This window comes from Peromyscus maniculatus, chromosome 17 (genome assembly GCF_049852395.1).
Source record: "Peromyscus maniculatus bairdii isolate BWxNUB_F1_BW_parent chromosome 17, HU_Pman_BW_mat_3.1, whole genome shotgun sequence".
Taxonomy (NCBI): Eukaryota; Metazoa; Chordata; class Mammalia; order Rodentia; family Cricetidae; genus Peromyscus; species Peromyscus maniculatus.
In genome coordinates this window covers 46,672,508-46,700,123 of record NC_134868.1, presented here as the reverse complement: position 1 = coordinate 46,700,123, position 27,616 = coordinate 46,672,508, and the positions used below count along the sequence as shown (strand labels likewise).

The window sequence follows — 27,616 nt, the reverse complement described above, 5'->3', positions numbered from 1 at the left end:
TATTAAGCAAGTGCTATACCAAGTAAGCTGCACCCTAGTCCCCAAGAACATTCCCCTTTACTTAACAAGACTGGAGAACTGCTACTGAAAAGGTGAACAAAATTGCTCATTGAGCGCATCTTTCTTTTCAGCAAGACCTAACTTTTTTGTTTTTTTTAAAGATCTATTTATTATATATACAATGTTCCGCCTGCATGTATGCCTGCAGGCCAGAAGAGGGCACCAGATCTCATTACAGATGGTTGTGAGCCACCATGTGGTTGCTGGGAATTAAACTCAGGACCTCTGGAAGAACAGTCACTGCTCTTAACCTCTGAGCCATCTCTCCAGCCCGACCTAACTTATTTTAGACTTAATCCCTAACTTTTATAGATTTGTACAGCATGGGTCTGTAACAATTAATGAAATCAGACTGGTAGTTCTGACTAATTATATTTAGCTTGACTTGCCAGGCAGTGGTGGTGCACGCCTTTAATCCCAGCAATTAGGAGGCAGAGGTATGTGGATCTCTGAGTTCAAGGCCAATCTGGTCTACAGAGTGAGTTCCAGGACAGCCTGGGCTACACAGAGAAACCCTGTCTCAAAAACGGAAAGAACCAATTATCTTGACTGTGCAACTGGGCTCTAAATACATTAACCAAACTTCAAGAAAATTGGACAATATTATCCACATAATTTAATTATCACATTAAGCTAATTTTACCAAGATAAGAAATAATTCAATCCTGATTAAGTTTGAATATAAATCAATTATTTAGGGATTTATTTTTATATTGTTAGGTAATCACACAAAAGAAAACTATGACCCAGTTTAAATTTTCTTTTTATAGATTTGTTTTATGTGTATGAGTGTTTTGCCTGCATGCATGCTTGTACACAGACGTGTGCCCAGTGCCTGTGGAGGTCAGAAGATGGCACACAAGTTCCTGAAATTGCAGTTACAGATGGTTGGTTATGGGCTTCTGTGTGGGAACTGAACCTGTGTTCTCTGGAAGAACAATAAATGTTATTAAATGCTGTGTCAACTCTCCAGCCCTAGTTTTTAAAAACTATTTTCAAATATGTGCAAGTGTATTAGCTATTTTTATTTCAGATGCAAGAAACTATTATATTTACGGGATTGTTTCCCTATTCTAATCTTCAATGTATAATGTGGAACATAAATGGTCATTTTTTTAGTATTTGCTTTGCCTTTTCTTTTTGGTAAACCCTGGTGATCTGGCACAGAAAATAAGCTTGTTATAAGAACCTGACACAATGACACTGCCCCACTGGCCTCATTCTCTTGCTAATGCCAGGCCAAGCTACACTGAACAAGTCTAGGAGGCTTCGGGACAGTAGCATGAAAGAAGCGTGTGAAGACACAGCCCAGCATCACTGACCACACATGGTCATCAGAGTACCCAAAACATTCTTGATCACTATTGGAGAAACTGTGACCCCACCCCCCAACTCCTGACCTAAACCACACAATGGAAAAGCTGCCACTGCTATCTTTAGGTTTATTCTTGGCTTTATGATGCCTAAAGTCTATGCTCGGATGCTGTTTTGAAAATGAAAGCATGCTTTATTTTATTCGGAAATATCATGAGCTATTTCTTCCATTTACTGAATGAAATCCACCAAACATTAAAGATACAGCAAACAACAGTGAGGGTTATAAACACTGAAATTAACACACAGCAACACTGAAGAAAGCCAGAAGCTAAACTTCCTTCCGAAAGCTTGCGGCATTTCCCAAACATGTAGAGAAAGCATGTGGGTAGGGGGTGTGCACACAGAGGGCAGGTAAATAGAAAATGAAAATCAAAACGTTGCAAGGTTTTTACCTCATGGGTAAAATCTGGTTGGAGAGCAGCTTCCAGAGTCTCTTGTTTTCACAGTCACTTCATTCTACAAGTATAACATCTCAACAACCAGTATTTTATTAAGTGTAGGGATCATAGACTAACTTGTTTTAAAAAAATGTCCTTAGAAATTCTTAGATATTCTGTGAACTAAAGGTGGAGTGAGACCTATTTTAAGCTCTTTTTAATCTTTTAAAACATACTTATTTGCGTGTGTGAGTGTGGAGGTCAGAGGACCTCCTGGGGAGGGGCTTGTTCCCTCACCATCTGGGCCCCAGGAATGCCATGAGCAGAGGTCCTCAGCCTTGGCAGCGAGTACTCTTTTCCAGCTGAGCCATTTTGCTGGCTCCAATTTTTAATCTTTTATTTTCAAACTTGAGACATCATGTAGGCGTGGCAGCACACACACCATAATCTCAGCCTCTTGGAAGGCAGAGGCAGGAGGATGGTTTTGAGTCAAAGGATTTGAGGCAGGTCTGGGTAACAAGGCTAGATTGTCTTGAACTAAAAACAAAAGCAGACCTAAAAGATGGGGTCTGTTTGCCCTGAAACCCCACAGTGCATTGCCCTCACACAGCTCTCCACTGCTTCTAATTCTCGCTGCTTTGCGGTCTTCCTAAGCAGATGCCTCCTGCTGTGCTCAGACACTGGTAGGGGATAATTTTTAAAGAAATGCTGCACAGCGCATGCTGTCATTTCTTTATGTTCTAATACCTTTCTTCAAGAATCGTTTCTCAGGGGGAAAAAACATTCTAAGAGCTGAGTATGGTGGTTCACGCCTATAATCCAAGAGGATCATGTGTTCAAGGCAGCCTGGGTTACATAAAGACTCTGTCTGACAAAACAAAACAAAACAAAACAAAACATGCAGGACAAATTTCTAGGTCAATTTTCTTATAAAAGAGAGGGAGTTAAAATGAAGCACTTGCATACAGTTTCTGAAAATTCTTAATCTCATTCAACTTGAATTAAAGTTACTGCCTTTTATACAGAACTAAACAGCACCAGCACTTCCAAACAGTAAGTACATCAAATACATCTTCCACGTAGATGACTTACCTAAAGACAACAAATAACCTCTGACCTCATTTCAGATTTCTTTTTCTTTTTTTTAAATGTGATGATTTGAAACAAGAAAAAGGCTGGAGGAAACTTAAATATAATTTGAGATCAAATACATAAATCAATATGGAAAAAGACAAAAGGTATATTATTTTCAAATAAATGATAGTTTAAAACGATATAATACCTTATATAGACAAAGTGCTTCCCAGTGATTGCTTCACAGACATTCATCTATGTAAATAAATGTGGCATACAACGTAAGCAGTTTGAACAACCAAATACCCAAGAAAATCTCTCCAGTTAACCAATTCTTGGACTCGTAGGTAGAGTTAAACACTGTAAAGAGATCTGTCATAATATTACACACAGAAAGGCATGTACTGATCTTAATGAATGGTATTAAGATGTTAGCTATCAAGATTAATTGAGAAAAGGAAAGGCTCACAGAATATATAAAACATATGAGGCACAAGTCAAAGAACTGCCCCAAAGATAAGGCTACCTATATGAAAAATAAATCTTTTACATGTAGAGAGCAATTAAAAGTGCGTGGGTAGAATCTGATTCTCAACTATGAAGATATTCCAAAGGAAGAAAAAAATCCTGCCAAATTTTATCCTCTGTAATGTCTACCCAAACATCTTCATCAATTTCACTTCTGCCAGCAAGCATGAGAGCAGGAAATAGTGACGTTTTACACATTCATGGTTTGAAAATGAAGTCTTAGAGTAAGTTTAATTTCTAGTAAGGTAACATGAAAACTCCTTTCTTCCCTCTGAGGGATCCTGCCAGGTGCCATGTGATCGGACCAGTGCCTCTGCCAATGTCCTTCTTTGCAAAAGTGCACTCGACAGCACTTCATATAGTACAGTAAATATCTAAATGATCTGAAGTGCATTTGAAAAACAATTGAAAGCACAGATTACCACACCATAAAAAGATTAATTCCCTTTAAACAAAGACAGTCTTAGAAAGTATGGTAACACAGTAGGCACGATAAAGAATATAAATTGTGTATCAATTATTGGCAGAAAATCTGATTCTTTACAAAGCCCACACAAATGGGAAGAAGACATTTTCATACAAAGAAAAGTATTACATTATTATACAACACTTTTAATTGAACATTTACAAATTTTTGGCACATTAAAAGGAACTGAAAAGACCATAAAACAAAGGACAAAGAAACTGAAAGATATAAGAGAAAATCCTCATGTGAGAAACACTAAATCTTAACACAAGTAGAAATAAAATAAGCTGGCTGAATTTCCTGAAATGTTGTTATCTGTAACAGAAGCATGTTCTTTAAGAACCCCTAGTGGCGAGAGCTCTCTACCTTGCCGTGGCTGGCTGGACATGGCCTGGGTAGGGTCTTCTTGTGCTGGTCGCTTGTCTTTGCCTCGCTAGAAATGACTGCCCTGAACCTGTGCTAGCTAGTCTATCTTCAGCCGCCTTTTTATGTAGAGTCATTCCCTGGAACATTAAAAGAGAAGCAAACGTAGTCAGTGAAAACACGGGATAGTCTTACAAAAATAAATGGCATCATGCAGAATTTACCACACTGAATAGCAAAGTACAATTTATTAGGAATATTAATTCTACTTATTATGGCTTAAAATTTTATGAAATCCTTTTCATTCCAATAATTAAGTACAAATTTTCCTTTGGAAAAAATTAAGGCTTAATTTTATGAATTTACAACAATCAAAACAAGAGATAATAGAGAATGATTTTTAGAATACTTCCCCTATACTTTCCTTTCAAATCAAACAGTGATTTTCCAAGAAAAGTGCAATTGATTGGTGGCAGCCGATTCACATCAAGTGTGGAAATCACAGAGCTGATCAGAAAGGAGAAGCACAAATGCACTCGCTTCTTACGCCGGAAAGCCGTACTAAGTACTATACATACCACAGTGCTGTTTTTCTCCAAGGCAGACTTGTATTCTCAAATAAACTAAGCAAGCTCTGACAACCCACACAGAGGACACAGCCCAGAAGGGGCTCTCTCTCCCTTGAAGGCAGAACAGTCCTCACTACCTTTGAAGAGGACAAACGTCACCAGGCTACACCTAGACAGGAGGGAGGGGACCTGCAGGGTACTTTCTCAACCTGGAAAACAGTGAGTGACAGTAACAGCCCACTCTCCTAAAATCAGAAGACGACACAGGGGACGGGGACGGGGACGGGGACGGGGGCGGGGACGGGCCAGTTTTAGTCTTCTTTTAATCAGACAATGAACAATCGAGCAAGAGGAACTGAGATTGCTGGTTAACCATACCAGTAACACGGTACAGGTAAACTGGTGCAGAGATGTGGAGGCTGACAAAGAAGAAATAAAGCACAGAAGACAGGAGACTGGAAACTCAATAAGTTTCTAGAAGAGACACTTGGCCATAGCTTTGCATTCTGAATATAATTTTAGCCTTTCCTATGCACCTAAGAACATGACCATTTTCCTCAATGGGAAATCCTAGAATATGTTTCTTTTCTCTTTCTCTCCCTCTCTGTCTCTCCCTCTCCCCCCTCCCTCGTGTGTGTGTGTGTGTGTGTGTGTGTGTGTGTGTGTGTGTGTGTGTGTGTGTGTGTTTTGGAACAAGGTTTCTCTGTGTAACAGCCCTGGCTGTCCTGAAACTCGCTTTGTAGATCAGGTGGGCCTTGACCTCACAGCGATCCACCTGCCTCTGTCTCCTGAGTGCTAGGATTAAAGGCGTACACTGCCACCAACACCACGCAACTGTTTTATTTTCTTTAAGGCAGACTCTTACTATGTAGCCCTGCTAGTCTAGGACTAGGTCATTGCAGCAGACCTTGAACTGGGATTACTGTCTTGTGTCACCATGCCTGGCCTCAGGGTATGTGCTCAGGGGTGGGGTGGTTGTGTGTGTGTGTGTGTGTGTGTGTATATACAGTTATTATGCGTGTGCATCTGTATCCATGACGTACGCAGATGGGATGCCTGTATCACAGTTTAGGTGGAGGTCAAAGGACAACTTCATGGAGTTGGCTCTTTCCTTCCATTTTACATAGGTTCTAAGGATTGAACTCAGGGTGCCAGGCTTGAGCAGCAAGCACAATTACTTGATAAGTCATCTTGCCAACACCCAGAATATATTTTTTAACTCAGCTCTAACTTAACAGATACATGTGAAGGTTTTAATAAAACTAGCAAATATCTACTGAAACATTTTAGTACATATAATGAAATTACATTTTATTTAAAAATTCTAATTTTTCAAGCAGTTGACTGTGCTCTGTTCTAGTGCTCTTCCACTGAGCTATACTTGTCACATACTTTTAAGAGGTCAGTGGCCAATACAAAGATATTTGTTGAGAAACTTAATACCTTGCCTCAGCAGTCACCATCTTGACTCCTTTTAAGTTGTCTGAGATGCAAAACTTTTTGAATTTAAGTATAACGTTCCTACTGGTTACCTTCTGTGAGTAGAACTTGCATGTGTCTATTTGGAATTACCCCTTCCCTCTGAAAAGTTAAAAATGAGCACTATCCTTTAGTTCCGTGTCCCAGAATAAATCAGTCTGGCTCTGTAGGAAGCGATCTGTGAAACTGCTGACAGGGACTGAGGTACCGGGCTGTGAGACTGGGAACACTGAGCTTCCAGGAAGACAGGGTTAGAGTTAATGCCCCGAGAAATCCCTTGATGGGATTTATTTTCTCTACTTTTAAATTTAATTTTCAAGAAAATTTATTTGTTAACAATATTCTCATCTAAAATTATTTCCCTTTTAAAAGAAAAATTACGATAAGATCTTAAACTTTAACCAACACACTGGTGTACTGTAGACACAACATGTCACGAAACATGAATTTTTAGTAAACATCAAATCACATTTTAAGGTTAGGGAACTAACCTTTAAGAACCAGTACCAACGGTAACACGACAACAAAACCAGCACTTCTATACCAACAGGGGAGCTATTAGACAAAAGGGAAAACCCAACCAACAGCCCAAGTTCCTGTTTCCAAGTCCTCACTTGGGGCTGGTGAGCGGGCTCTGGGAGTCAAGCCAGCCCAGCGTCTCGTGTTCAATCCCTGAAACCCACACAGCTTCCACAGGGGTCCACAGCACCGCACCCCAGCATGCACACACATGCACAATAAATCATTTTAAAAACTCTAACGTTTCAAAGTGGTAGAAATGGTTCCACTGGAAAGAACACAAAGAAAAGGAGGACAAAAGGTCCAAGAGGGGCTGGAGAGATGGCTCAGCGGTTAAGAGCACTGGCTGCTCTTCCAGAGGACCCAGGTTCAATTCCCAGCACCCACATGGCAGTTCACACCTGTCTGTAACTCCAGTTCTAGGGGATCCGATACCATCACATAGACATGCATGTGGGCAAAACACCAATGTACATAAAAATAATGAAAATGTTTATTCTAAAAAATGTCCGAGAGAAGGCGCCTCATCCTATATAATTCACAACTGTGTATGAGCCAACGAGCTGAGCAGCTATCGCCTTTCCTCACATACATTTAGTTTCTTTGCATGTGTACTGGAATATTCCATTTCAAAACCTCCAGTGGTCAAAGTCTGAAACTGAACACTTCCAAATCCCACGAGACAGCTAAACTCCCTGTAAAGAAAGTCTCACCTTGCAAAGGTACTGAAACAGCCCACAGAGCAAGGGCTACTGCCTCTGTTTAGGTATTACCATGTCTGCTTTCCCTACAACAAATGGTTCCATGGAAAAAACTTTTCACAAGGCCTCAGCCTTCTGTGTGGTTTCAGTTTTAAGGTCAACAAAAAGGCTTTGTTAGTATATGTTAGGAGAAAAATTGCTTTCCGATTCTTCTGGTAAAATTATTTCTACAGTAAAGGCAATACAATGACATATAACTTTGCATTATACTCTGGAATACTTCTCTCTTACCATATTGTACCAGGCACTGACAATGTATTTTTCCTCCATGTCTCTTTGACTCTTCGTTTTCTCATATTCTTTCTGAAGCACAACCACATACAAAGACACAAATGAATTCGATATAAGGAAAATATCTACAGTTAACTGTCCAACCCAAGGTTACAATTGTATAATATAGTAAAGTTCTCTAAAAAAGCTAAAAACCTCAGGATTTTAGTGCACAGTGCACTAACTGACCTCTAACGAGTGGAACAGTCGATCCCGTTCCTGCAGTTGGTTTTTAAGAGCTTGTATTTCTGGTGCTGCTCCTTGATTCTGTTTAGGGTCTAACGTACGAATAACCTGCAAAAATAAAAGAAAAACTTAAGCACACATAAAAGTTCACAGACATAACCTAAACAATAAACCCCACCCCACCCAAACTCGAACCTCAACCCCTCAAACGTAAAGAATGCAGCATCTCAGAAGCAGTCTTAGACATGAAAACCAGGCTGAGGACGCAACCCAGTGCTACAGCACATACCTAACACACATGGGTCCTGGGTTTAGTCCCAGTACCGTGGGCAGGGCTCAGGGAATCCAAAGGCTGAGCTGCACACAGAGCTATAGTTATCGCTGTCTTAACATGCAGGAAGCTGGGTTTGGTTCCTAGCAAGCCCTACCCCAATCAAACACAGCAGAAAGGGAAAAATAACACACAAAAGCTCTTAAGGACACTTACAAAATCTAAATGTACGAAATAAAATTGCTAATCTTTTCAATGATAGAGAGAGAAGAATTAACCTGGATTAGTGAGCACTGCTAAAGAGATGCTATTCACAGCTCTTTCCTTTTCTATTTCAGCTAGCCCTGGACAGGTAATCAGAAAGGCACACAAAGGTGAAGCCTGAACAGACCTGTTTCCGTCAGCAGTATGGTGGAGGTATGAATGTGGTATGCAATTCTGCCTGACTTACTACAGAATTTCTGGGAAAGAGGTCGTTTTGTTCTCCACCCTCAGTTTCCCTATCAAAATGTTCAAACACACAGACCCCCAAACAGTTCAAATCCATTTATTCTTTTTAACCTGGATTGAACAGTTGCTACTTTGCCGTATCTGATCTCCCCCAACGCTCTTCTGTGTTAGAAGTAATTCACAGTCTCAGTGACACACAACCTAAAATACTTCAGTGTGCATATCCCTAAGTTTTTTTTTTTAAACTTCATAATCACAATGCTACCACTACCTCTAAGTAAATAACAATTCTGAAAATGGCCAGAATTTAGTCTATGTCTACATCTCCCACCTTTACAGTTAGGAGGGATTGGAGACTTGACCTGGGGCCTTGTGCATGCTAAAAAAAGCACTCTATCTATGAGGCATATATCCCTAGATCTCGTTATACCTTTTATTTTGAGACAAGGGTCTCAGTAAATTGTTCAGGCTGGCTTTGAACTTTCAACCCTCCTGCTTTGGCCTTATGAAGTAGCTGGAATTACTTGGCCAAAGTGTCTCTTATAACTGATTCTCTGTCCTCAATTTAAGACTCAAAGATTGATGCATCCACCTGGCAAGCAGGACTCCTTTTAATGCAGAATAACTTCCTACATTCTTCTTTATTCTACTTCCCATTCTTTTATATAATACTGACATGAAAATTATCTTATTTTTAAAAAATTTGTGCATACATAGCTTTAGGGGGCAGAGGATGCCCTGAGTGAATGAAGTCATGACTGGAAGTGTACTTTGACATGAGCCTGACCTATCAAGAACTCAGAAACTGACTGGCCCAGAGCTATTACCCACATGAGCCAGCTGGAAGAGGAATAGAAAAGCTTTCCTGGGGGTGTCCAAGTATGAGTGTGTATAAACGACTGATCAGGGAGTGCAAAGACTAGCGACTGCGGCTTCCCCTTTCTGGACACTTACAGCCTGAGACCGCTCACCTCCTACCGAGACTAGCTAATCCCCCTCCTGGACTGCAATAAAAAGGATGAGGTTCTGGGTAGCAGCAGTCAGAAATTCCCGCTTGCTCTCAACTTCACTTCGTGTGTGTCTGTGATTCTCTTGCCAACCCTAGCCAGGGTTCCAGGACCCAAGCAGCACACAATGAGATGCGGAGGCCAGGGCTCACTCTTGATGGCCTTTGATCACTCTCCACCTTATTTTTGAAGATAGTGTCTCTTACTGAACCTGGACTTCACCAGGTTGCAGCCTGACTGGCTAGCAAGCCTGAGATCATCCTGTCTCTCACCTCTCAGAGCTGGGCTATAGAGGTGCGCAACCATGCCCAGTCTTATGTACCTGCTGAGGATCCGAAATGAGACCCCATGCTTGTGCATCAAGCACTTTATCCACTGAGCCATCTGCTTGGCTCTCCTAATACTGACTTCTATCCCCAATTCTAGATTATCTGAGTTTCCTAAAGGGTTATTTACTTTTAAACAGATTTACTTTATGTGAATAGGAGTTTTGTTTACATGTATATAGACACATCAGAAAAGGGCATCAGATATAATGGGAGTGTGGATCCAGTGGGACTGCAGTTATAGACAGCTGCTGCTGAGCCATCTCTCCAGCCACCCCTCACAGAGAAACCCTGTCTTGAAAAACAAAACAAAAAAAACAACATAAACAAGGTTTATTTATTTTGAGGGGTTTGATTCCCAGCAGGCATATACGGCTATGTACCATGTGACTGTATGCACCATGTGACCATGGGGATGAGGAGGAGAAGTTGTCTGGGAACTGGAGTTATAGACAGTTGTGAGCCACCATGTGGGTCCTGAGAACTGAACCCGGGCTCTCTGCAGTAACAAGTGCTCTGACGCACTCAGCCATCTCTTCAGCCCTTACACTTTGGTAAAAATAAAGACGTGTTCATTCGTATGAGTGCGAGGGTTCCTCCAGCATGTAGCATGTGTGTCACCTGGACGCCTGGTGCCCACAGGGGCTAGAACTGCCAACGGAGCCCCTGGAATTGGAGTTACGTGGGTGCTGGGAACCGAACCTGGGTCCTCTGCATGAGCAGCAAACGCTCTTAACTGCCGAGTCACCTCTCCGACCCCTTATACACTTCTAAAGTCATCTATAATTTATTGGGTTTTTTTTTTTTTATCATGGCATTTCCATACATTTATGTCATTTATCACACTTTGTTCTTAGCCAAGTGAGATGCTAAACGCTGGCTGCCAGGCCGGACGAGAGAGGCGGAAAGAGAGACCCGACTCTTGCACCTTGTCCTTCTTTGTTCCTGTCTGCTCATAAGCTCTCTTCTTCTTCTTCCATGTGTTGTTAACTGGAATTCCTGGCTACAGCGGTGGCTGTCACTTATCTCTTACATGCGGCACATTTTCTCCTTGCTGACCCATTTGTGGAGTGACCCATTCTGATCACTACTTTACTCAGGATCTTTTTCTGCTTAGAAGAGTTCTTTGATTACTCTCTGTGTAAGAACATGATTTCATGTGGACCCTAGACTTTCAGGCCGGAGAAAAGCCTCTCTGGACAGTACAGTGAGAGAGCTGTAAGTTCACACTCACACTTTTGGCCTTCTCTAAGTACTTCTTATAGCGCTCTTCCATCTGCTTCATTTCTTCTTCCTTCTTCCGTAAAGCTTCTTGCAATTCTTCAATTCTTAAGGCTGCAAAAAGATGTCCGTGAAAAAATTAGATTTTAATAACATTGCATTTTAAATTATTTAAGAAATAATAAATAGTAGTCCTGAGAGATTGTTTGGTCTATTCTTATATATATAAATTTTCTCTTTAAAAATAATTCATATTTTTATTTTATCAAAAGCTTCTCTTAACGTAAAAAGCATCTATTGATGGGTGAATGAATAAACAAATATATACTCACACAGTATGATCTTTTTAAGTCTAAATTCTGATATATATTACAGTATTGAGACTTAATAAGTGAAAAAGAAAGACATTATGCTTAGTGAAATAAACTAGACAGCAAAGTACAACTATGACTCTACTTGTATGAGATTCCTAGCACAGTTCAGCTCAGGGACGGAGGGTGAAGTGGACTGGCAGAGGCAGGAACAGTTCCAGTTGAGTGGGATGAAAAGATTTCACAGATGAGGAGTGGTGAGGTTGCACAATGTACTTAATTCTACTCACTATTTTCTTAAAATGGTTACCCATTGCTGCGAGGATTTTGCTATGACTGTTACAAAGTCTGCCGTCTTACTTCCATAAAAACAAAGTTAAGCTAACTATATGTACAAATAGACATAAAAGTGTATGTCTGGGGCTAACTTACATGCAATTACATTGAAAGTATCTAGCTTCACTTAATGTCCATTACAATCAGTACTTTAAGAAATAAGGCAAATTCTTTAAAAATTTATTATTTTTTAAGTGTGTGTGTGTGTGTGTGTGTGTGTGTGTGTGTGTGTGTGTGTGTGTGTCTGGTTGTCTCTGTGTATGTGCACTCGAGTGCAGGTCCCACAGGGCCAGAGGCGTGATGATCTCCTGAAGCTAGAATTATAGGCAGTTGTGAACCAACTGAGGTGGGTGTTGGGAACCAAACTTTCGTTCCCCTAAAGAGCAGCAAGAGCTCTTAGCTGCTGAACCATCTCTCTAACACCTGACAAGTTGTTAAAAAAAACAACACCAAAAATCGACTTTATTTTTATGTTTTTCTTTTTCTTTCTCCCCCCACCCCTCTCTCTCTCTCGCTTTGATTTTTTGAGACAGAGTTTCTCTGTGTATCTTTGCGCCTTTCCTGGAACTCACTCTGTAGCCCAGGCTGGCCTCGAACTCACAGACATCCACCTGGCTCTGCCTCCCAAATGCTAGGATTAAAGGCGTGCGCCACCAGCGCCCGGCTTTTATGTATTTCTTAAGTTATGCACACTTGTATGTGCCTGCGTAAGTATTTGTCAAATGTGTGTTGGGTCCCCTGAAGGTTGAGTTACAGGGGTTGTAAGCCAGAATGAAGGTTCTGGGAATCAAACTTATATCTTCTGGAAGAGCAGCAAGTGCTCTAACCACTAAGTCACCTTCTCCAGCCCCTAAGGGAAATTCTTAATTGCTAGAATAATTAAAAGTCTATTTAAAAAGGCGACCGTAATCTATAGAATAGTGTACAGCTAATGCTATCAGGAAAAACTCACAGCTATTGTTAAATCTTGGCTCAAGGTCTTCAATGATGGCCCTCTTTTTCTGTAATTCATTGTTGGCTTCATGCAGCTTCTCTCTGCAACAAAATATATGACTACATCATCACTTCTGTTTTTCTTTCCTGGGCTGGAGATCCAGTTCAGAGCCTCATACATGCTACACAAGTTCTCCACCTCTGAGCCCATGCTCAGCCCTTGTTTCTGTATCCTCGTTTTCACTTTGAACTAAAAATTCATTATATTTGGAATATACTCACATTGTACACAAGTACTATGAAACAAAGGTAAATGGACTAAAGTTTAAAAATAGGCGAAACTCATTTCTTTTGGTTTGAAACAAAAATTTCTTTTACATAAGACATATATGAGGATCTTCATGTCTTTAGGAATAAGGATACTGTAAAAACTAAGTTTCAAACTCTGAAAAGCTTTCTCAATGCAAAATCTTGTCACCAAAGGTAAGTTAATAAAAACAGACTACCAGAAAGAGCAGGCATTACAGAACATACAGATACACACAACCATATGAACAGACCTCCCAAAATAATGAGAACAAGGAAGTCAGGAGTTTATGATCCCGTTTATGACACACATAGCACCGAAACTGACAAAAGGTGATGAAGACCAGCACTGTGGCCAATACAGAGGTGTCCTCAATCAACTGGGAGGCAGAGGGATCAACTCTATTAAGTGTTGACTTAGCTTATCTATATATGGAGGTAAACATTCACAACCTAAGTTTAGGAATTTAAGATATGTACATTACTATATAAAAGTTATATTCCAATATAAAAAAGAATAAACAGAAAGTAACTTTTTCTCTTGTGAAAGTTTCATAATAATGTGATACATAATTTTTCCTTTAAATTGTTCAGTGTGGCATTATGTAATATGTGTAAGACAGATGGCTAAAACAAATAACTAATAATAACTGAGCATTTTGTTAGGTCTACTTCTGATTTTTTTCAAAGCATGATACTGTAATATATTTCTCCTGCCTTTTTGGACACAGGGTCTTACTGTGTAACCCTGGTTGACCTGAAACTCACTCTGTAGACCAAGCTGGTCTTAAATTCAGAGACCCACCTACCACTGCCTTCCAAGTGCTGGAAATAATGGTGCATATTACCACTCCTGATTCCTTTTCTTTTTCAGTAAGTTGTTATTATTATTATTATTATTTTGGTTTTAGAGACAGGGTTTCTCTGTGTAGTTTTCGTGTCTGTCCTGAATCTCACTCTGTAGACCAGGCTGGCCTCGAACTCACAGATTTGCCTGGCTCTTCCTCCCAAGTGCGCCACCACCGCCCAGCAGTAAATTATTTTTGAAGGTCTAACTATCACACACACACACACACACACACACACACACACACACACACACACACACACGATACACATATCTAATACATATAAAAACATAATACATATCTAATGTATATATGTATCTTAAAGAATAAAATAACTAGGCACAGTGACCTGTTAAAAGGTTAAAAACCAAAAATCATCCCCAAAACCTTAGAAATCACACATTTTCTTCCTAGGGGTAAATAATCTCCACATTTTTAAGTGTTCTCCTGATTTATATGATGGTTGCTGCCTTTGTCTTAATTCTAATCAATACATTACTTATGTCTAGCATTTTACTTACTACATTTATCATTAAATATAGGTCTTCTAAAGGTTTCCTATTATACATGGACAGTATTATCTCTAGGAATTTCAGGTATACACAGTAAAACTAATATATTACGGAGTATGTACTCTTTTCAATATGAAAAGGTACTGAGAAATACTATCAGCAGTCAATGAGAATTATTATTGCTTAACAACTTCAGCAATAATTCTCACTGCTGATTTAATTTTTAAGCCAATTTGATGTGTTTAAAAATGTCTCTAGGTGCCAATAACGCCAAGGTCGCAGGTTCAATACTACTGGCCAGTTCTACCTTGCTGGGTGGTGGTGGCACACGCCTTTAATCCCAGCACTCGGGAGCCAGGTGGATCTCTGTGAGTTCAACACTAGCCTGGTCTACAGAGTGAGATCCAAGATAGGCACCAAAACTACACAGAAAATCCCCTGTCTTGAAAAACAAAACAAAACAAAAACAAACAAACAAAAAAGGTCTCTAGTGCAGTTTTAAATCTGTATGTGACTGCTGAGATGAGCAGAGGTCCTATGGTGAGTTGACTTGTCTTCCAAAAGGCAAGTTCTAATCTCTAGTACTGTGGTTGTGACACTATTTGGAAACTGGACCTCTGTAGATACAGTTAACTCCCTGGAGGTTGTACTGGGCCAGGGCACATGCTGAGCCCATTTCTGCTGTCCTCAAGGGAGGTCCACATTCCTCCTTAACAGTGCCTTGTGCTTCCCATGGTTCCAGCTGCTTATGCTCAACTGGAGTCAAACCATTACATGAAAGCCCCAGACAGAGGTAAGTGTTAAGTCATACGATGTACCAAGTTGTGTGATAAACTTCCATGTGAATTATCCTTTTGTCCTACATATCCACACTGTGCAGGTTAGTCACCACTTGTCACAGTAACCAGTTGGTTATTAGGACAATGGCTTTAGGAGGGTGTTATAATTGTTTTTTTAAATTAAACTATTATCAGAGGAATTTATCTCCAGAAAAAAAAACAACAACAAAATGTAGAGTTCAGAACTGTTAGTGATTTCAGGCATTCACTGAACATCTTGGAAGAAATCCCTTGAGGATGAGGGAAACACTATACAGGAAGAATGTCAACTGGACACAGGCTACCAAAGGAACAACGAGGACTGCAAACCGACCAGAACTAGGAAATGTGCTGGACACGCTACTGTTCATCCTCTAGGAATGCAATCTGTGGACCTCAATCTGCTGGACCTCAAATTTGTTTGCTCTGTAACTGTGAGATAATAAATAATTTTTCTGTCCTCTTAGCCCCTTCATTTTGTGCTATTTTTTTTTACAACAGTTATAATAAACAGGCTCCATTTTTACTAAAAGATCCTATCTGCTTAAGATTTTTAGTATGTAAACAACTGAACACATAATAATGGTTAAAGAGTAGATTTATGATCTGAAGTATTCAGTTTTTGTCAGAGAGGAATGGAAAATATAGAAGTAAAAGATTTGGTATGACATTCTCATTCTGGGTAACCTTATAGAGATTGGAAAGTAGCATTGTTCTAGAACACTGTCTGTCTATTATTAGACTTTCTAGAAATCTCAGTGGCTAGAAGTCTATCACAGCCAACATATTAAAAAAAAAATGGATAACACTTATCAAACTTTCAGAAATATGAATATCTTTCCAATCATGGAGAAAAAGTCAAAATTTTCTCTTTGGTGCTGAGAATGCTTATTTTAATGTAACATTTCAGCAGCTACTGATTCATAGCCACCCCACACTTAATCCCTGCAAGCAATTTTGCTGAAAAATGACAGGTTAAGGTTGTTACTGGGCATGAGAAAAATTATTAAATATCCCTAACACAGTTAACCAGCTAAAGATGAAGATTTCTTCAAAGAGAAATCAAGTTAATATTTAAAGTATTTATTTCACTTTTAAGTTAAAAAGTCTTACATAAGATGACTGAAATTCAAAGGCTTATTTGAAAATATGCTATTGATAAGCACTCTACTTTAAAATGTTTCCTTGTTGATATAGCTATAACACATATACCTAAGGCTCAGGAACATGGAGAAATGTGGGTGGAAAGATCGTAAGAGCCAGAGGATCAGGATATCTGCTTCAAGATAGTGTCTTCTTAAAACCAAACCAACCAACCAACCAACCAACCAACCAACTCAAAAAACTAAAAACCACCACCACCACCAAAAAAAGACAAAGTAGCGTGGGGTAGGGAGAAGACGTCAGGGGAAGGAGTGGGGGTTGTGAATATGATCAAAATACATCGTATGAAATTCTCAAAAAATTAATAAAACTGTATTTTTAAAAAGTTTACTTATAGAAGAGTCGATGCCTGGCAAACTGCAGCCTGTCAGGGGCAGGCAGTGGGGTACCTGTTCCCATATGTGAAGTTCTACTGCAGCACAGTCCTAACTAGTTTAATATTGTCTACAGCTGCTTTCAGAGCTGAGTGGCTGCACCAGAGGCCAGGACTCAGACAGCCTGAGACAATTACTGTCTGGCCTGTCACAGAAGAAGGCTGAGATTTTTGATCCAGCATCTCATACTCCTTTCTTTCTAAGGAGTCTCACGCTGTTGCCCAAGTTGGCTTGAAACCAGGAGTAATTCTCCTGCCTCAGTCCCTGGATTGCAGGTGTGAGTCACCATGGTTGGCTGACAATCACCGAATTGATGTGTGGGGTTTGGGTAGAAATGGTCCTCTAGACACTACTACCATGTGGTACTTTCCTGTACCTTCAAGGACAACTTACGAATTTTGAATTATGTGATAACTGTCTACACCCTCTGCACCCACAACACAAACTGCTTTTGTTCTGCAATGTGAAGAGCCTCAACAAGTTGTCTACTTACAGATGTTCTTCAAGCTTCTTTTTTAGAAGAACTGACTGAAAATGGAAAATAAAAAATTAGCTCATTATTTAACATTTCAACTAACATTATTTTGTAATAATTAAAGAGTATATAGTAAATAACTTGGGAGTAAGCTTTCAGTAATTTCTTTGGTCAAAGAGCTCAAACCCCATGTAACCTCAATTTATTCCTCTTCAATAAAAGAAGAGAACAGCCGAGAAGTGAGAGCAGTCAGTACAAAACACATAGAAACTAGGTAAATTCTCAATTTACACACAGGGAAATGAATTTAAAAGCTCCTTATATAGAGACCCAAATAATCCTGGACTCAGTATCCAAGGAGTACCCTAACAGTAACAGATTTTTCTTACCCTGCTTTCTCTGAATTATGCTAAAGTCTCAGATTCATTGCCATATTTTAGCTGATGACAAGTAATGTATTTGATGGCATGAGAGATATAAAGGGGAAGATGTTGAGAATGAAGGTTTGACCGGGTAATTTTGTTTTTAAAGGTTTTAAACTTCCTGAAAAGCAGGAAGTTAAAATTTACAAAAAATAAGAATAGACACATAGACCACCAGATCTCAGTTTAACACTTATAAGGGTAAATATTAACAATGAATTTTGAATTATGTGATAACTGACACTCAACCAATTAATGTAGGCTTCTAGAACACACTGCTTGATTGTGTGATAACAGCAAGGAGGAGAGGGAAAACCTCTCCAGTGTTTAGTTACCCTTTTAATGATGATCACTACATATATTAACTCATGTCTACCTACTTCCTCCCATTTAGAAATGGCCGGGAACTCACCAGGTATGGAACCCAGTTTGCCCTTGAACTCATGACCCTCTTCCTAATGCTGGAGGTCTGGGATTTCAGGTGTGTATCATCAGGCTTGAGTCTATTCCATCAATTCTAACACAGCTTTGGAATATTTCAAATTCACATCTTTCTCAGCATGGTAACTGTAATTAGAACAATGTCCTCTACTACTATTTTCCCTAAACCTACAGAAAGACAATATCCTTACTTTTAATATGATATCTTACTAGAGATATTATTTATATCTTTAATATCTAAAAAAGATATTATTTATATCATATAACAGAAGTAAAAGACAGGCAATTTTTTTCAGAACTGTACATTTTTCCTTCTTCTATGGCCTCCTCATCCTGTCTTGTTCTCTGAAGTTTTATATACTGTGGCTAGCTCAAATTATCCATATGACTGGACACAACAATGCATTTCTGCTTCCATGCTAAAAACAAATAACATAAAAATAATAATAAAAATGTGCAAACCATCATGCTGACTTAAGGTTATAAGAAAAGACTGTTTTGATAATAGAAAAGGCAGCAATTATGTGTTCTTCTTATAAGATATACGATACCTTTAATAAGATCTTATTAAAAGTAAGGTCTATAAAAATAAGATATCTTATTAAAAGATAATAACCCTTTAATCTTTATTTGCTTATTATTGGTTCTCTTTCTGCTAAGGGGATGAAATGGAAATATTAAAAATTCTTAATTTTGTGTTTTGATTAGATATTAACAATTACTTTGAATTCTTACACATTATATAGTCAAATACCTAACTACAAGTCTAATATGCTAGACACTGCACTAAAGCCTGCTAAGTACAGTATGTAAACCTCATGACAGTAACATTAACCCTGCTGTACACCGGAGAGGCTGAGGCCCAAGCACCTTTAGTAACTGAAGGAACACACTGCAAATTAAAATCCAGTGTGGTCGAGACCCCAACCCTCTGATCACCCCCTTTCCACGAGTTCTATGCTGCAGTGCCTCTCCAAACTGAAGACTACGACTATAAAAATGTGTGCTTGGAGGAAACCATATTATAAAAGGAAGCCTACACTACAGCCAATTCTATCAATGAACTAATTCAAGGAGCAGAGCAGGAGGGAGACAAAGGGAAGGACCTCAGCATTAAGATTTAGATCGACTTTTTTTTAAGATTTTAATTGTCAAGAGCATATACTTATAAAGCAACTATTAGCGCATTCATTTTTCATGAGTCTTACTTTAAAATTTCAGTACCACTGACTATAATATCAGATAAAGTATAAACTTAAAAACTGCTAAGTATATGGAAATGAATAGGAAGCCATACTTACAATAGCCTTGAGCAGAAACCATGCCAAGAGACAGAGAGGACATATTAGTATGAAGCAAACACAGCAGCCAAGAGAAGGAACGAATGAACGATTTAGTAACTCATGAACAGAAGTAAAAGACAGGCAATTTTTTCAGAACTGTACATTTTTCTTTCTTCTATGGCCTCCTCATCCTGTCTTGTTCTCTGAAGTTTTATATACTGTGGCTAGCTCAAATTATCCATATGACTGGATATAACAATGCATTTCTGCTTCCATGCTAAAAACAAATAACATAAAAATAATAATAAAAATGTGCAAACCATCATCCTCTAACTTAAGGTTATAAGACTGTTTTGATAATAGAAAAGGCAGCAATTATGTGTTCTTCTTCAGAGGGGATGAATCCGGTCTAGAGGTTGCTCTATGCATCACACTCCTGAGATACAATACTATAGATTATTGAGGAGAAAAATAAGAGAAAAATATCAAAAATCTGACGGGGTAGAAGGACTACATATCCTGAAGTAAACTAATTATTTCTCTAAGGAATCTGGAGTCTTCAAAACAGAAAATTTTCCACCTGAATTTTGTCTGCAGAGAAGAACACAGAAGGAAATTTTGCTTAGATTAGAGCTAGACATCTCATTACTACTTAGGCAGTTAAAAGGTGCCCAGTCTATGCAAGTATTTGATAGGGCTGGCATCTTACCTCTGAAATATAATCCTTACAGCAATTGCCCACAATATGTTTAATTAGATTTATCACAGTGATAACTAACTAGGCTGTCCCAAGTCACTTTAAACAACTCCTTAATGTGTTAATTTAAGCAAGAGAAGTACATACAATGGTCCGTACTGCACTACCACATTTAGCTAGTTGAATCACTCACCATGCTTACCTGTGTGTAGTACCCTCTTTCCCCTTTTCTACCCAAACAAATCCACAACAGTCACCTCCCAATTTTTAAGACCCAAGTGAACTTTATATTTCTTTTGGTAAAAGGGATCTAGAGATGCCAATGAAGTAAGATACTACATCCTATGGCTCACCTCTAAGACATTGTTAAGTAGGCATTATTATTTCAGTGCACTAATTTCATCTCTTCGAGATTTACCACTTTAACATGTTTTGTTTGTTTGATTGTTTTTAAATCATGACACTGGGCTAGAGGTATGGCTCAGTGGTAGATTTGAATCCCAGAGCCACAAAATTTTTAAAAAGTACAAAACAAAACAAACAAACAAAAAGGCTTGGCATTTTAACTAGTTCCATTTTAATAAAGGTGTATGGTTGTTAAAAATAACAGTAGTTGTGAACTGATTTGGGAAACTAAGACAATTATCAACTCATTAAGAAATACACTAAATCATGAATTAGAGGGTCACACTGGCAATCTAAAGAAGATAAATGTGTACAGAAACTTACAAAATTAAGTTTGAGGCCTCAAGGGCTTTTATATTTAATATTCCCAAACTTTAAAAGTAATTTACTCAACTCTCTTCTCTTTTCAGCTGTCCCTATGTTAATAAGGCTGGAGATTTCTCCAACTGACTGTGCCAATGAAAGCAATCTAGAAAGTTTAAACTCAAATGTCTGAGATTATAGAAAACTGCATTGGCAATAGAAAACAAAAGACTGATTATTTAACATTTATTTTCCCTATTCTTTACACTGTTCTTAAACATTTTTGTGCTTTTGTTTTATTGTGTATGCTTTATTCAATATAAAGGATTTACCAATTATAACCTGTTTCTTGTTGCCAGAGATGTCTACTAGGCATCCTAAGCACGATGAAAGGTGGTTAGTGGACGGAGATGATGTAAGTCATCATCCTAAGCACTGTGAAAGGGGGTTAGTGGACGGGGATGATGTAAGTCATCATCCTTCGCTGAGCACAGGTACCATATTCCAGTGAGAATGTGCTAATAGCAGAGGAGAGCTAAGAGAGAGCTATGCAGAATGCTAAAAGAATATAAAAAGGTCAGCATGGATTCGGATGCTAGAGATAGCATTTTTTTCTTAAATACCAAGTTCATATTAAAAATTTCTTCTTGGGCATGTCTTTACATTTTTTGTTCTGGCTTGAGTGGGGGAAACCTTTTACTTCACTATGAATTGAATACACTTAAGATATAGCGCGCTTCAATGTAATGTCTTACCTGACAACACAAGTAAACTTAGCAGAGTCAATTAAACAGGCTTTTAAATAAAGAATGCCAGCGAAAAGGAAAACAGTATTTCTCCCCTATAACAAGTATAATGCTAAATTCTTAGATATCATCAATAAAAAAAATTGGAGATGTGCCTGAGAGACGCTTCAATGGTAAAGATGTTTGTCACTAGTTCCTGGGACCCACATGGAGCAAGGACAGACACAGCCCCTCAGGCTGTCCCTGACCTCTGCGGTGAGCTGTGGAGTGCACATGCACAGGAGCACCCTGCCCTACAACTCACACACGTGAATTAATTTTACAAAGTATCGAAATCACAGGTTTTCTTAGTTGTGACACTTTCAGAGCATAGTTGGTACATATCAAAACTTACATCTTCTGCTTTTGAGCCTTGATCCTGCAAAGATTTCTGCAGTTCTTCTACTTGTGACTGTACTTCTAGAAGTCTTTGATTCACCAGCCTGCAAAGCAAGCACATATTAATTCTCCACATATACTTCTTCCCCTTGGGGTGTCATACTGATTTCACTGAAAGCGTCATTGGCAAACTTAGAATTCAGGTTGTAGTAGCATTGTATAATTGCAATAGCACACTCACAGTTTCATAAGTAAAGATTACTTTGCATAGTGTTTTTTTTTTTTTTTTTTAAAGATTTACTTGTTATGTATACAGTGTTCTGTCTGCATGTTTGCCTGCAGGCCAAAAGAGGGCGCCAGATCTCGTTACAGATGGTTGTGAGTCATTATATGGTTGCTGGGAATTGAACACAGGTCCTCTGGAAGAACAGCCAGTGCTCTTAACTGCTGAGCCATCTCTCCAGCTCCCTTCATATCAGTTTTTATATTTAAAATTTCACTTTTGGACTGGAGATGTAGCTCAGTTGGTAGAGCGCTTGCCTAGATGCATGGCTCCACCCCCAGTACTGTATAAACCAGGCATAGTGGCACTTGCCTGTGGTTCCCAAACTTAGGGAAGGAGGCAGGAAAGTCAGAAGCTTAAGGTCTTCCTTAGTCATACAGTAAGCTTGAGGGCAGCCTGGTACACATATGAGCCTATGTCAAAAAAACAAAACAACCTCACTGTCGATTTCCCTCTCCCTTCTTTTTAAAAATCTACAACGCCACTGCAGATTTTGGGAGCTAAAAGACCTGGGCTTTAATATTTAAACCTGCTAACTGAAAACTACTAAACATTCTTTGGCTTCAGCTTCCTCGGTTTTAAGATGGAGCTAAAAATACTGTTATAAGGGTTACAAAAGGCAATTTTAATATACTGTCTGGCAGATTAACATAATTATTTGCTACATAATACTTCCGAGTTCCAAATAAGTTTGCTAGGAAAGGAGGGAAATTAATTACTTCTATTGACAAGATACCATACAAAGAAAATTCTAACGATCTACCAAAAAACCTTTTTAAAACTGATAAAAAAAAAAACCAGTTAGGTAGCAGGATACACAGTCAATATACAAAAATAGTAGCTTTCCTTTTGTTTTCTAAGACAGGGTCTCAGTATGTAGCCCTGGATTCCCTAGAACTCACCATGTAGACCACATGAGCTTGGACTCTGAGAGATGCACCTGCCTCTGCCTCCCGAGGAATGAGATTAAAGCCGTGAACCCCAAGCCCTGCCAATAGTAGTTCCTCTGTACACCAATAGTGAACTTCCTCAGAAAGAACCCAGAGAAGCAATTCCAACAACTGCCACAAAAACCTCACAAACCAAACAACCCCTCAAACCAAAACCAAAACATTTCTAGGAATAAACCTAACCAAAAGTGAGGCAGATCTCTAGAGTGAAAATTATTAGACAGGAGCTGAAAAGGATTAACAGAGGGCAGAAAGAGCTTCCATTGATGGACTAGGGGAATTAATGATGCTTAAGTTCCCAAACTCTCCAAAGCAACTGCAGATTCAATGCAATTCCCATCAAAATTCCAATGGCATTATCCATACAAATAAAAAGGCCAATGCTGGTGGCATCACTCATTTGATTTTAAAACCATCACAAAGTCCTAACAACAAAAGTATAGTATTGAGGTAAAACCAGACCTAGCCAACAATGTATAAGAGGTTCCAGAAGTGTAAATATCTGCAGGTGGAAGAATGAAACAAGATTCATATCTCCCACCCTGTGCCAAAATCCATTCAAAAGGACTGAAGCTGTAAAACCTTGAAGCTATCATAGGAAACATGGTCAGATCATTAACACAGGCAATGATTTCCTCAACAGGAGTCCAGTAGTTCAGGAAACAAAGATAAAGAATTGACAAGTTTGAGTGTAGAATAGAGAACATACAGAATGGGAGAAACACTTTGCCAGCTATTCATATGGTAAGAATTAATGTGCAGTGATCATAAAGAAATAAAACTTAACCAAAATTAATAACCAAAACATTAAAAAAATACCAGAAAGTCCCCAACAAATGCTAACAAATAGTTTTTTTAAGTTAATTATTTATTAATTTTATTTTTATGGGTGTTCTGGCTGAATGTATGTACGTGCACCACATGTATACAGTGCCTGCAGAGGCCCAAAGAGGGTGTGAGATGCTCTGGGCCTGAGACTGGAGTTACAGACCACTGTGAGCCCCCAAGAGGGTTCTGAAATCAAACCCAAATCCTCTGGAAGAGCAGTCAGTGCATCTTTCTAGCCCAAATGCTGGCAAAGATATAAAAATCCAAATGAACTCTTCTACAATGTCAGGAGTAATATAAACTAGCAAAAACAGTAATGAAAATCGGTAAACAAAAAATAAAACAAACCATTCTTTATTCAATCCTTCTATGCCATTCCTGGGTACACATACAAAAGTCAGAGCCAGTATACAACTGAGACAGTCGCATACTTATGTTTATCACAGCACTATTCACAAAGCTAAGTAATGCTAACAGCTTGAGTGCCCATCAATAGATGAATGGATAAAGAAACCGTTGAATAAATACACATTTTACTCAGTCATGAAGAATAATGAAATTTTGTCATTTGTAGGATGAAATTGGTATACATCATGCTAAGTGAAAAAAGATAACCATAGAAAGAAAAGTATGTTTTGCTGGGCAGTGGTGGCGCACACCTTTAATCCTAGCACTCGGGAGGCAGAGGCAGGTGGATTTCTGTGAGTTCATGGCCTGGTCTACAGAGTGAGTTCCAGGACAGCCAGAAACCTTGTTTCGAAAAACAAACAAAAAATGTTTTCCCTCATATTTGGAAACTAAGGAGTGTTGGGAAATATTATTTTAAGGTGTGTTACTTTTGTTTATGTTGCATTTGTTTAACTCTGTGAAGCTGTGTTACTGTGCCTGTCTAAAACACCTGATGTCTAATAAAGAGCTCAACGGCCAATAGCAAGTCAGGAGACAGGATAGGCAGGGCTGGCAGGCAGAGAAGATATAAAAGGAGAAGTCTGAAAGGAGAAAAGAAGTAGCCAGAGAAGGACGAGGAGTCCAGGGGCCAGCTACCCAGCAAGCCACGAAGTAAGAGTAAGATACAGAAATAAGAGAACAGGAAAAGCCCAGAGGCAAAAGATAGATGGGATAATTTACGTAAAGCTGGCTAATAATTTAATAATTTAAGCCAAGCTAAGGCCGGATATTTATAAAACAAACTAGAAAGTAGAATGGAGACTTCTGTTAAGGACAAGAGAAGGTCCAAGGGACATGCATGTGTGTGGCAAGGATGGGGTGAGATGGGTAGTAGGGAATCTGAAAACAGGCATGGTAAAAACATGGTATTTCTAAGTATAAAAATGCCATAGTGAAACCCACAAATGTGTGAATTAACATGTGTTAATAATTATAATAATACACAGAAACTAAGTTATTTGTTTTGTGAAAACTACCTGTTCTGTTTCCGAAGAGAAAAGAACAAGAATTAGGAGAAACAATATGAAAGAATGGTGGATGCTTTTTCTACTGGAATAAAATTTAGATTAGGAAGAAGTAGACTGGATCAGAATGGTTAAACTTCAGAGAACAATGAATGCAGATCAAGATACTTCCATAGTCCTCTATGACTTTCCTTTCTCTACTTTCTACTTTTTCTAAGCTCCTATTGCTGAAGACACCACACACTTTGGGCACAGGACGTGGAGAAATCAAGCTGGAACTGACCTGGAAAGTTCCCCACTGCAGACTAGCTCTCAGGATCAGAAGGTGCTGTGCAAGCTCCTGAGTGAGAGAAGCAATGGGTAGTCCTAGCCAACTGTGAAGCCTGTAAACCACACCATGACATCCCCAAGGATGCAATACTGGCCCTTTGGCCTGGTGGTAATCAAGAGCTGTGCAATTGGATATAAGGTCTAGTCGGTATGAGGGAACTCCTGCTGTAAAACCAGGCAATGACCGCTGCTGGCGAGGTCACAGGCCCTAGAGGAGAACCCTTGACTGACATTTTCTAAACAAATTTCTACTCTGTTCTCAGTACATATCCGTACTCCTACAGCTAACTGCAGCTTTCACTCCTTATTCAAGCAGCGTTGTTTTTGCTGTGGATGGACACTACACAGTGACCATGGGGTCCCAACCACAGCTGATACATCTACAATGCACCCCTTAATTAGACTCAGGGAAAAAATCGTTGTAAGTGCCAGAAGAACAGAATGCCTTCTGTGAAATAGTGTCTTCTAGATACTACATCCATAAAATCTTCTAGATACTGTACCCATACACATCTTAACAATATGGTTGCCTAAACAAGACATGCACAGTAATGCCACCAACTGATATGCCATATGGATGAGGGAATCTCATAAGGCCTCACCCCTAAAGGAAGAGTTACAGGTAGTCAATGGCTCCTGAGAGAGGGAGAATCAGTTTTCTTCAGGAATGCGCTGCTGCCCAGCTATCCAATCCCAAGTGGGCAGCCCTACATGTTTGTACATAAGAGCAATACTAAATGAACTCAATGTGTGTGTGTGTGTGTGTGTGTGTGTGTGTGTGTGTGTGTGTGTGTGTGTGTGTTAATTATAGAAGAAGAGGTCATGAATTTGAGAGGAGGGGCATGGTAGGCGTTAGAGACGGAAAAGGTGGTAGGAAATGATGTAAACACAGTACTCATGTATGAAATTCTCAAAAAAGAAAACAAAGGGTGCTGGAGAGATGGCTCAGTGGTTAAGAGCACTGACTGTTTTTCCAGATGACCTGGGTTTAATTCACATGGTAGCTAATAACTATCTGTAATTCCAATCCCAGGGATCAAATGCCCTCTCTAGCCTCTGTGGGCAATGCATGCCCATATAGCACAGACACACATACAGGCAAAAGACTCACACATAAAATAAAAATAAGTAACTCTTAAAAAAAATTTTAAATTAAAATTTCATTTTAAAAAAAGCACTCACTCTGTGTTGCTAAGTGATCACATACAATGCTCCACAGAACATTGTATTTAACGATGTTCTTATAATCATAGTGATATTTCTATTCCTCTATAACGCTATCTACTCTGCCTCAGTACCTAGAGAACTTAGTATTACAAGTTAAGTAAGGCTAGGTAAAACCATCCCAACAATCTGACCCTGCCTGGGGAAATGCCACAGCACACAGGCATGCAGAGCATACAGTCACATGCAATAAGAATGTCAACTATTAAAAAAAAAGACAGCTTATCACAACAGTAAGAAAAGGGAAACACTGTCACTTTTGTTACTTAAGAAACATTTACCGCTGGGCGGTGGTGGCGCACGCCTTTAATCCCAGCACTCAGGAGGCAGAGCCAGGTAGATCTCTGTGAGTTCAAGGCCAGCCTGGGCTACCAAGTGAGATCCAGGAAAAGCGCAAAGATAGACAGAGAAACCCTGTCTCGGAAAACAAAACAAAACAAAACAAAAAAACTCCTTTCTAAAACTTAACCTTCTGTTGTTTGTGAAATTCATCTTTGAGTTCACAACACAAAGGACACAGAAGCCACTAACCT

General features: G+C 39.1%; 1 protein-coding gene across 3 annotated transcripts in view; it reads right to left on the bottom strand.

Annotated features, from left to right (window-relative positions):
- Positions 1–2,713: 2,713 nt before the first annotated feature.
- The window catches only part of Hook3 (hook microtubule tethering protein 3), a 91,921-nt gene continuing 67,018 nt past the window's right edge, over positions 2,714–27,616 (bottom strand). For 2 of the 3 annotated variants that reach the window (XM_006982931.4, XM_042262829.2), the window contains exons 16-22: positions 22,073–22,160; positions 17,400–17,434; positions 12,904–12,986; positions 11,318–11,418; positions 8,033–8,137; positions 7,805–7,876; positions 2,714–4,385 (exon numbers count right to left, since the gene is read on the bottom strand). In XM_006982931.4, the coding sequence (XP_006982993.2) occupies positions 4,245–4,385; positions 7,805–7,876; positions 8,033–8,137; positions 11,318–11,418; positions 12,904–12,986; positions 17,400–17,434; positions 22,073–22,160 (625 nt within the window). In that variant the 3' untranslated portion in view covers positions 2,714–4,244. Of the gene's footprint in view, positions 4,386–4,857; positions 5,024–7,804; positions 7,877–8,032; positions 8,138–11,317; positions 11,419–12,903; positions 12,987–17,399; positions 17,435–22,072; positions 22,161–27,616 lie in introns of those variants that run through there. The other variant, XM_076553588.1, reaches the window with a different exon arrangement.